Below are 11104 nucleotides of genomic sequence, written 5' to 3' on the forward strand. Positions count from 1 at the left end.
CTGTGTCTGCAGCTGCCACCTTCAGGCTCTTACCTCTGCCCAGGGACTCCAGGTCCCGCCTGGCTGCTTCTCTCATGCTTGTGCTTCAGATCTCTGTGCCCAGGAGTGGTACAAATGGAAATGGGAGCAATGTAAGGTCTCTTGTCCTCCTGAGGCCCCTTCCAACCTCATTTATCCCATGATCTACTGGAAAAGGCATGAAGCAACATCACAAATAGGTCTAATTCACACAGATCCAAGCTGGTCCCAGCTTAGGGCTTCAGCTTGCCAGGTTGCATACAGCTCTGAGCTGGCTGGGCCCAAAGCAGGGCTGGACTGGAACATCAGCATGGGGTTGAATCAGTGTACTCCCCTTCTCTGAAATGTCTCTCTGCAGGTAAACGCCTGTGGCACACTCAATTTGTTTCCATGCTGGTGTATGTCTCGCTAGGCACAGTGTCACTGAAACATTTTCCACTTTGGAAGGCTGAAACCTTGGAAGATAAATAAATCAGAGCTGAATCTCAGATGCTGCAGAAGGGCCTTGTTTCCCACTGTGGGCTCCTGGGATTCCCGCTCTTTGTCCAACTATGTTTGACTCCCTCTCCTGGCTGAAAACCCGGATTACAGCCAGGAGAAAAGAGCAGAACCCACCGAGCTCACAGGGACCCTCCAGCTTGCGGACAGTCCCTAGCAGGATGTTGAGCCCGTTTTGCAATCTAATTCTGCATCCATTGATCAGTGGGGTTAAAGAGGTGTACTTTTCCCCCCTCCCCAGCACTCCCCGTTGAACCCTTTTTAATGCAGCAAGCCTGGGATGACCATCTTCTTTATTTTTATTACACATTCCATGCAGAGAGGTCAGGCATCACCATCTGAACACCTGTGAGATATGGCTTTCTGTCCTCTCAGAAACCAAACTTAAACAAAAGAAAAAAACCCACCCAAATTCTGCCTTTATTAGCATTTAGTCCCTCTGTTGGCATTTAAATCCAGGCTACAGCCAGCACATCTCTTGGGCCCCGCTCCCATCCCACCACAGGAGCCAGCTGCGCTTGCCTGGACCCTTCTTTGAGGTTCCCCTAGCTCTGACCACGTTAATTCTGCAACTGCTCTGGCTTTCAGCTCGCTGGGGAGCTCTGGCTGGCAGGGAGAGGCTCTGGGGCCCACACACAGTGCTGTGAGCCCATTCCTGGTTGCCTTTCCCCTGTTCACAGCCTCCGAGGTCGCCACTGTCTCAGAGATACCGGCTTGGCCACAGATGGGGGAGGAAGGCCCAGGTCTGGCAAGGAGAGTCCCTGAGGACACGTCAGGTCACCGTGCCAGTGCTCCTGCTCTCGAAGGTCAGTTCCAGGCAGGCTTTATATATATATATATATATATATATATATATAAAATATATATATCTATTTATGCCTTTGTGGCTCACGGCTGGAGGCAATGAAATGTCGCTGTGAAAGAGGATGAGGTGGGATTACAGGGCAGAAGCGGCCCCCACGAAGCGGTCGCGGGGTTCCCTCACGCTGTACCGGGCAGGTACCAGAGACAGGGGAACACCCGCATTTTGGGCCTGAGGCCGAACCACACCCGTACCGCGCGGCGCTGCCCAGCGGGTGGGTGGGAGGGGGCTCCTATGGGGGGTGAGGACCCGGCGGGAGCCACTGCCGCCGGAGAGAACCGAAGCCCTGGACGCCGAGGTACGCCGCGGCCCTGACGACCCGGACGCCATCGCGTCTGCGCGGCGGGTGCGCCATTTCCGGGCGGGCGCTGTACTTCCGGGGCGCCGCTGCCTGGAGACGGCGGTGCTGCGCGGGAGCGCTCCGGTACGGCGGCGGGGCTGGGCCCGGGGCGGAGGTGTGGGGGCGGCGGAGGGCTGCGAGGTGGTGCTGGGGCTGAGGGGGAAGTGGGGGGGTAATGCCGGAGCTGAGGGGAGGGGGGGGGGGGGGGTAATGCCGGTTGAGGGACTGTGGGGGCCTTCTTGCCCCTATGCCCACCTCAGTGCCAGAAGCATTGGCAGGGCACTGGGGCTCCTGCGGTGCCCACAGGCAGACGCTCGGGCCGTCAGGGCAGGGGCCAAGGGTTTGGGTCCTGCACAGCCCAGGCTATAATGAGGTGAAGCATGTCCCTGTGAGCGATCTCAGTGCCCCGGGACCTTCCCCGAGGAGCCTGGGGAAGGTGTGGTAGAAGTAGGCAGTTCAGGTGTCTGCCACTGCGGGAGGAAGCTGGTTATGTGGGACAGGTATTATTCTCACAGGTGATTCCTGTGTGATATCCAAGAGTGGTATAATGTGCTATGAGTGACTCTGAATAGGAGTAGCTCAGAAAAAAAAGGTATGTTTTTCCCTTCCAGTCCTAGGTCAAGCTATAGGAAGTACACCAGGCTTGTAATCTTATGATTTTTCACTCGCCTCTATCCACTTGCTACTGGATTTGGAAATTAAGCTCCCAGTTCAGAACTATGGGCAGCACACTGAAAACTAGATTAAGCCTACCTTAATACCCACGCAATGCTGGCATAAGAGTCTGTAATTTTCTCACCTGCTCATCCAGTCTTGTGAACTGCAGCTGTTTCTTATATTCCTGGATGCTGCTCCTCCTGAATTGCTCAAAACATTCATGTGGGCAGATGTGCTGATCAATGCGCATATTTGCCAGAGAAGTTAATGAAAACTCCCGGTTGTCTGGACTCAGCTAGGAGAGGTTCTCAGAAGAGGGTGTAACTTGACCAAATATGAGAATCCTGCCTAAATGGGATGCGTTTACTTTCTTTAGTTTCCAGTTGGACATAGGAAATAAATGTTAAGGCAAATTAAATTTTGTGTTTTGCAAAGAAGCTGTATAACTTTGTATTTTAATTTTTATTTTTTTTTTAATTTGGTTAGGTTTCATCCAAGGTAGTTTTCTATCCACTATGCAGGATAAAGAGATTACAAAAACCTGCACTTTTTAATCCTAGGAAGAGAATTAAAAAGCCTGAACTGTGCTTCTAGCTGTAGTGCCAGTTTTTGGAAAGGGCAGTCTCCTCAGCTGGGAAATGGAGGGATACAGGACATAATAAATATGAAAATAACAAATATGCTTGTTAGTCTGTGGGATTGTTTATCATGTGTAGCGCTTGGTTTTTGACAGATTCCTGCTACATTATGTCAGGAGACAGCGACTGCACCAGGACAAGTCCATCAGCAGGGTCTCCATCAGACAACGAGTTCTTGCCAGATCGGCCAAAGTATGTTTGCTCACTGTCTCCTGATCTCATTACCAAAGCCCGGGAAGAGCTCCAGGAGAAACCTGAATGGAGGCTCCGTGATGTGCAGGCACTCCGAGATATGGTGTGCAAAGACTATCCCTCCCTGGGGACCTGCCTGGACGATGCTTTTTTGCTAAGATTCCTTAGAGCCAGGAAATTTGATTATGATCGAGCGCTTCAGCTTCTGGTGAACTACCACACCTGTAGGAGGAGCTGGCCTGAGGTCTTCAATAACTTGAAGCCGTCCGCAATAAAGCCTGTCCTAGAGTCTGGTTTTGTCACTGTGCTGCCTCGTCTGGACCCAGAGGGACGCCATGTTGTCTGCATCCGCCCAGGTACTAAAATGCGTGAATATCTTTGTTCTCTGTCTTTGAGGTGTGTCTGGGCCAAAAATCTGTTTCCTGCTTTCCTGTGAACAGTGGTTACTCACACAGAGTATGTGGATTCTCTTTGAAATTTGAAAAGCTAGCTTGTGAAGGGACACGTTTGTTGTTAGCCAACATTATACCAGTTCCTTTTCCTGTGTCAGCAATAACTGCAGTTATGTCAAAATGAAAATGCAATGAGGTGGGTTGATGAAATGTTAGGTGATTCAAGAAAAATTAATTAATATGTAGTAACTCAAATTGAAACAGGGCTGCTGGCCTATGGTTAGAAGCTTGTAATTTGTTTTAACAATAAGTGGAGGGAGGAGCCTATGGCTTTGACTCCCATGTAAACAATCAGAGCCTTCCATGTGCATTCGGTGCTGCCAGGCTTGCTGTAAATTTGTCTTCATTTGTTCTCCTCTTTTCCATTTACCTGCTTTCTTTCTGAGCTGAAACTGTTTCTAATAAGCTGTGCTGGGTGGAGAACGGGGTTCTTAAAACCGTTGCCTTTACTCCCTGAAGTAAACATGAGTTGCCATTTATGTCTTGCTTAAGAAAGGCTGCTCTGAACTAGGACTGTGGCTATTAAAGACTAACTTCTAAGAGTCCAGGAAAATGGAAAATCAGTTTTTGGAATGTGTATTGTTAGCTTATATTTACTCTTCAACTTACCATCCATGTCTTGTAACCTCAGACAGATGGACACCCAGTAATTATCCGATTACTGAGAACATTCGTGCCATATACTTAACGTTAGAAAAACTCATTCAGTCCGAAGAGACCCAGGTGAATGGAATTGTAATCCTGGCAGACTACAAAGGAGTCAGCTTATCTAAGGCGTCTCATTTTGGTCCTTTTGTAGCCAAAAAAGTGATTGGAATTCTTCAGGTAAGACCTGAACTGGTGGGAAAATAAGCTTGTGCATTGTAAATGACTGCTTCTGTGTCTAGAGTTCTTTACTATGTCACCAGAAACTTAAGCATCTTGGCTTTTACTAGCAGAGTTAAAACATGTCTCTGCCCAACCAGTTTCTCACGCCCTTGCCAACTTACCTCACTTGCCCTTTTTTTGACTTTTGCATCCCTAAAACTAAATTTGCATTACAAATGCAAACTTTGAGTTAGAACAGGAGAAAAAAGTAGTTCTGCTAGGTAGTGGTAAGGAAGAGAGAGAGCAATGAATTACAGTTAGAGAGAAGACACCTTTTTGCCTGAATGCTGAAGAATGGCTTGTTATTTAAATGGTTCCTGTCAGCCAAGACACTGGGCAAGTGGAAGTTCAAGTACTGCTGCAAAAATTTTGCAGAGAGGACTTTTGAATGGGTGTGATTTGAGGAGGATTTCCATCTGCCACCTGAAGGAAGAGAAGCTTCTTCAGCATAAGGGGCAGCAAAAGAAGAGACAGTAATAAAAAGGATCTCCCACTAGGTGTTTGGAAGGAAAACATTGGAGAGCAAGTTAGAGCAAGGGTGTAAGCACAAGTGGAGTTGTACAAAATAGGAAGGTGAAAGGAGTGAGGAGTAACCGGGCCAAAGTGGCAGGAAGGTCTAATGATTTTACTTGATGTTCTACCATACTATCTGGAGGAGTGAGATGAGGAAAACTTCTCTTGAGTGGGTTCATTCCCTCATTACTTTTATTCTGGCCTGAGCTAGTTATGTTCTTTGTTGTTTCTGGCGGGGGGCGGGGAATAAGGAAGGATAGGGGGAATCAGGTAAACTTATGGAGATGAGACTAGTGAGTTTATGAATGCCTATGTAAGAACTTGCTCCTTTAAATTATGATCTAAATGAGTCATTTAACTGTCTGCGCCCATACTTAATTTGCACAAATAAAGTGATGGGTGTCCTGCTGTTGTTAGTGGAAGCTATTCACAAAAGCTGAACTTGGTGAAGGATGTAAAGGTATGGGTGGTATATAAACATGTTGCATCAGCCTTGCTGAGCTGCATCTCTTGTAAAGATGAGCTAATTCACTGACCTTTGTAAGCAGAAAAATAGTCCTGTAGTGCATGTTATCTCCTTTTCACTCCAAGCGTTAACTGCTTGCTTTGTCAATGTACAGCTGGTTACAAGGGAAAGAAACTTGACCGTGGCGCATAAGACCTTAATTGATGATCATGAGCTTTTGCCTTGGAAAAATGTTTCTGCAAATAAACTTCTCCAGCAGAAATCCCATAACTAACTGTTGTTTTAAACTGTCTTGTATCAGAGACACTGTGTGTTCTGTTGGCAGCGCAGCCTGTTTATCTTTTGTAGTTAGCATGACAGAATAGTTGGAATGGCAGAAAAATAGTGATATTAGGTTTCTTCCTTGTATAAAAACACATTTTGGAGTGTCTTGGGCACCAAATCTTGTAGTTGGACACACCGCTAGAACCAGCCTGCTCTGGCTCTGAGCGTGGTGCACTCCTCAGAAGCTAGGGTCATCACTTTGTAACTGCATCCTTATCATGGTTGGGAATACCCAAAGGACAGTGATTACCTAACTGTCCTTGTCAGGGGAGATGAAGAACAACATGAAAAATTAAGATTTACTGACAGCAATATATTTCTCAATGCAAGGTTTTCTTGTCTCTTGACTTTATTTTTATGCCCATGGTTCTCATCCTAAGACTACTCCCTATTACAACATGCATTTCTGTTGCCATATTGGTACCTCAGATGAAAGTTTGGGAGCCAGTGGGTTGTGCTGGCAGTCAGTCTCAGGAGATTTTAAAAAGAGGAAGGTGGCAAATGTTTTTTTAAACTGAATTATAAAAATCTCGTTTACCCTTCAGGATGGATTCCCCATTCGAATAAAAGCTGTTAACATAATAAATGAGCCTCGTATATTCAAAGGCATTTTTGCAATCATCAAGCCTTTTCTGAAGGAGAAGATAGCAAACCGGGTAAGATTTGTGTCATTTTAACATTAACGTTTATAAGTTCCTTGCTTGGCCACTGCAAGAAAAAAATCATTGAAGAATCTCACAGCTAGAGAAATGTTGGTGCTGTTTACTTGATCTAACTTGTCCTTTCTGCTTTAATGTTTAAAAATATGCCTGTTGGGAAAATTCTTCACGAGAGAAAAGTTTTGAGGAATTTAATATTGGTATAACATTAATATGGAACTTTAGTACCTATGCTATGTATTCAGGCCACTAATTCCATCCCTGGGGTTGGATTATCTTGGCAAGTAACGCTTTGTTTATGAGGTGGTGTCACAGGAAATCTGTGTTGCCACTTCCTTGCTCTTCACCCTTATGCAAGCATCCTGCACGGCATGAGTATCCTCTCCATAGGACTGGATGTAGCTGCAAAGGATGATGATTTTTTTTCCCACAAGGATAAGTACTTCTAATCCCATGAACAAACTTGGGGATGAGTTGAATTTGGAACCTCTGCACAGACTAGCAAATGTCAAGTCTCTTTTGCTGGGATTTAGGCTGCACTAGACTTGGATCATCTCAAGGCTTCTCTCAGTAGTGTGTCTAACTGCACCTGCCCAATGTTGTATGCTGCCACTTGCCCATAAAGACATCACTTCTAAAATTTGCTCTTTAGCTCAAAATAAACTTGTTAGCTGACTGTTTCAGTAATTTGCTGTAAAGTTTGATATGCACTGTTCAAGCTATCTTTTGCTTGCTTTCTTCAGTTTTTTCTTCATGGCTGTGATCTGAATTCCCTTCATCAAAACATTCCTCCAGTGATCCTTCCTGAAGAGTATGGTGGTACTTCAGGGAAGCTGGACATCTCTGCATGGAATGAGCTGCTGCTAGCCTCTGAAGAAGACTTCCTGCATGATTTCTCACAGCTGGTTCTCCCGTGTGACAGCTCTCCCCATGACATGCTAGTGAGCGGGGATGCTGATGAAAAGCAATGTGATGATTCTCTGCGAGGCATGAAACCTCAACTCTATTACTGTTATTAACAAACCAGTGAAAGGAAGTTTTCCAGCACAGTTAAGATCTGTTCTGGTAGGTGATGTTGTGAACTCTGCCTTACTCCTAAACCTGCAGTTTAGGAACAGACCGCTGAGGCACTTTATACTGTAGAACCAAAGGAAGCTGAAGAGGGCACAATGGGGGCAGGGCAGAGTTCGGTGAGGATAAAAGCAAAGAGCACAAGTTATGTAGAATACTTGAGGCTCATCAACCTCTGTGTGAATAATGCAAACTGGCCTAGTCTTTCTAATGATAAAGAAAAAAAAAATACTGCAGGATGGTAAGCTTGATGGCTTCTTATCCCCTACCCACACAGGTGAAAAGTGATGACAATTATTTACTAGCTTTTTGACCATCTGTTTCCTTCCTCTTCTGCAAACACCAGTAATCCAAGACAAGAAAACTGCTTTTGAACCCTGCAAAATATAGTTCTGTCAGTGAGGATTGCTTAAAAACATAAAAGTCTAACTTGGCCTGTCCTCTGTCACTTGGTTCAGATTGTGAGTTGGTATTTCTGAAATATATCTCAATGAATATTTGTCTCAAATTAATACAGAGCAAAACTTTCTTATCCATGAATATCAGTATGGAGATCATCTCTGAAACTTCCTCACAGTAGGAAGAACTATAACTGGTCGATTAACCACTACATCTATGCCAAGGCTTATTATAAACAGATGCAATCTTCATTTTCAGAAAACAGGAAGTCTTTCAGGTAAAGTACTAAGGCTTTTGATTAGATAACAGCTTCAAATAATGAGGTTCAGGACCAAATAAGAAAAAGCTATGGCAGCCACCTTCCCACACTGTCAGTTGTTCTTTTCTTCAGCTGGTTCTGATGAGGAATTGGGTAAGTAACTCATACACAGAATTTGTAAGGAGGCTTTGCAGCAGTTGGCATATGATGTATAGAAGGCAATACTTCATGTGAGACAGCAAGGTGCTTCTTTAGCTTGTTACTTTGGGCAGAATTTGAGTTTACGTCTGTGAAACCAAATGCAGACAGGCTATTTGAAAGCACATTCTTAAATTTCCTGGTATTGTAGCATTTTGTTCACTGTGCTTGTCGGCTCTTTTGTGAAATGTTACAACTTTGTTTTCAACTTCGTCGACCTCTTTTGTCTTTGGTTATCATGTTCCTATATGAAGTTAGACTTTAATCATCTCTGTAATATTTACCTGTAGCTTGTATGCCTGTGCTTCTAGGTCTTTGTCTAGAGACAGAATTAAGACTCCGATGTCAAACCAGGGTAAGATAACTATGTCTAAATAAGCTGTTCCCACTCCCCAAGTTCAATCTGTTTAATGGTCTTGAATTAGAACTTAACTCTCAGCACACTCTTTGCACATGTTTTTCTGCACTATAATAGTGTGGAGATGGGAAACCTCATTAGGACCAGGAAAGCACACCCTGTTACATAAAGGTGAAATATTTCACTATTTGGTGAAAAAGAACATTCATTGTAATTGGAGATTTATCTCTAAAGCACTTTCTGTGGATGAAATCTTTAATTAGTGCCAAGTGTGACTACAGGTACCAATTATGTTTCTGTAAATATAAAACTAAAGCATCTTGAGGATTTCAGACATTCATTTTTCAAAGTGCCAAACTCTGTTTTGAATGTCTGTCTTCCTTTCAGTCCCCCTACAGCATGATTGCACTGCCAAAGAGAGACTCATCTACTACTGTAATGACTTCCTCATCTGGCAGCAGACCTTGTTCTGGAACTAGGGGGTAGCAAGTGTTATACCTGTCATCCAAGCATTACAAAAGGAAACTGGGCTTTGAGAAGGGGTAATCCATGAAGCTTTATTCTGGGTGGCAGTTCAGAATTTGTGGGAGTAGGGAACTAATTGCTTGAACTGTTTTAGATTAAAGGTGGGAAGAGATTAATTTTCCTCACTGAAAGCATCTGATTTTTCCTACTTCTATAAGTCAATTCTTATGCCTCTCTGACAGCTATTACCTTTAGTGCCAGGGGAAAAAAAAAACCCTACCATTTTCATCTACTTAAAATAACGTAAAAGAGTACTGCTAGCCACTTGCTCATTTCTGACCAGAATGTGCTGCGTGTTTTGCAGAGATTAATTCAGTTCTTTGTGCCACCTAGCAAGACAGTAGCACACAGCACCAGGACTTAGAAAGGTAAGTGGCTGCCCATGCTGTTTTAACTGCCAGAACATAGAGAGTGGTGTTTATGTTAGTTTAGTGCCTCTTAATTCCAGCCACAATGTACAATTAAAAATAAATAAATAGGATGGACCATTTTTCCTGGAGGTGAAGGCATGACTGGTATTTAATATTCTTTCCTTAATTGTGCTGCAGGGTTTGAAGTGGTGGTATTTTGACAGTTAACCTATAAGAACAGCTAATTTGATCCCCTTACATAACTACTGGAGAGGGAGGTTGAATATTCAAAATTCAATTTAGTGTCCTTCAAAAAGAAAAAAATCTAGTGGCGTTCAGCAGAAGGCTGAGGAACCTCTACAGAAACCAAACCCTTTTTCAGGCTTTTATATTCTCTTATATGCCTTAAATAGCAGGCAAACTAGATCCATCTCTCCTTCCCCTTTTCTCCTCTGCTCACAGAGCAACTAAGAATAAAGCGTATGATTTAAACATAATAGATAAGGTATGTTATCAATGCTGAAAATAGCCTGTGTTATGCCTCTAGAACTTTTTTTTCTTAAAGCTGGCTGCTGGGCAGTTGATGTCAGGATGCTTGAACTAAACCAGGCTTGCTTTTATCAAGCATTGAACTGTTACTTCTAATTTGCTCTTTCTTGACTTTAGAACTCTGAGAGTTGTGCTTGGCTTGTCTTACAGAAAGCACAGCTCTGTCTTATATGCGCCTGACTACGGAGCTGAGAATGCTCTGAGCTTTGCTAGTAAGTGCTAAAGAAGTCAGTTTGTTTCCAAAATTTCTTATGTCAGCATTTGGAAAATAAATACTTGTTTTAAGTATACAGTCTCCTTATCTGCAAATTAAGAGACTAGATAGGAAAAGCTTACAGATTGAGGGTTTTGTTTGTTTTTTTTACAGCACTAAAACTGATCTGTTCTTTTTTCCACTTGAAATAACTTTGTTTCCAGAGTTTATATGCCTTGCTCAGTACATAAGCCAACGCCAAATCCAATGCATAATAAGGAAAGATACTTGAACTGCAATGGGCAGCCACGGCTTTTGGCATTAAGTGGGACAAAAGGTAGCTGCATACTATACATAAAAGTACTTGAATTTATACTCTTGCAAATGGGTGTTACAAACCCTGAGGTATTTTCAGGAACTGGGTGAAGTATTGTTTTTGTTAAATCTCATTTTGGCATGAGTTAATCATAGTGTTATTCAAACTAATAATTTTGCCTTCTGTTATATGTGGGCCTAGAGGTGTTGGGTGGTTAAGTGTACATCTTATTTTGACAGAATTTATTTTTATATTGCATTTTATAAAATGGAGTGGTCAAAATGTGTAATTTTATGATGCATGACTGGGTGATTAAACACATTGTAACAGCTGCTAATTTGATATTTTAAATGTTTGCCTTGTGTCATGTTGGGGTATTTTATTGTAAAACTCAATAGCA

General features: G+C 43.4%; 1 protein-coding gene across 2 annotated transcripts; it reads left to right on the forward strand.

The window, feature by feature from the left end:
- Positions 1 to 1714: 1714 nt before the first annotated feature.
- TTPAL (alpha tocopherol transfer protein like) lies at positions 1715 to 11041 on the forward strand. Of its 2 annotated transcripts, XM_069806427.1 has the most exons (6): positions 1715 to 1802; positions 3109 to 3561; positions 4289 to 4482; positions 6373 to 6483; positions 7230 to 7551; positions 9601 to 11041. In XM_069806427.1, the coding sequence occupies exons 2-5, from the start codon at positions 3123 to 3125 to the stop codon at positions 7503 to 7505; spliced, it is 1020 nt and encodes a 339-aa protein (XP_069662528.1). In that variant the 5' UTR covers positions 1715 to 1802; positions 3109 to 3122; the 3' UTR covers positions 7506 to 7551; positions 9601 to 11041. The 2 variants fall into 2 exon arrangements, with proteins under 2 accessions (XP_069662528.1, XP_069662522.1); XM_069806421.1 differs by having other exon boundaries at positions 7230 to 11041.
- The last annotated feature ends 63 nt before the right edge of the window (positions 11042 to 11104 follow it).

This window comes from Haliaeetus albicilla, chromosome 2 (genome assembly GCF_947461875.1).
Source record: "Haliaeetus albicilla chromosome 2, bHalAlb1.1, whole genome shotgun sequence".
Taxonomy (NCBI): domain Eukaryota; kingdom Metazoa; phylum Chordata; class Aves; order Accipitriformes; family Accipitridae; genus Haliaeetus; species Haliaeetus albicilla.

What these genes read in the sequence shown, in the direction of transcription:
- TTPAL (XM_069806421.1), top strand. Translation starts at nt 3,123, where the DNA reads ATGTCAGGAGACAGCGACTGCACCAGGACAAGTCCATCAGCAGGGTCT. An exon ending in AAGTGATTGGAATTCTTCAG is followed by an intron (nt 4,483 to 6,372) that starts GTAAGACCTGAA and finishes TTTACCCTTCAG; the next exon opens with GATGGATTCCCCATTCGAAT. An exon ending in AGGAGAAGATAGCAAACCGG is followed by an intron (nt 6,484 to 7,229) that starts GTAAGATTTGTG and finishes TGCTTTCTTCAG; the next exon opens with TTTTTTCTTCATGGCTGTGA.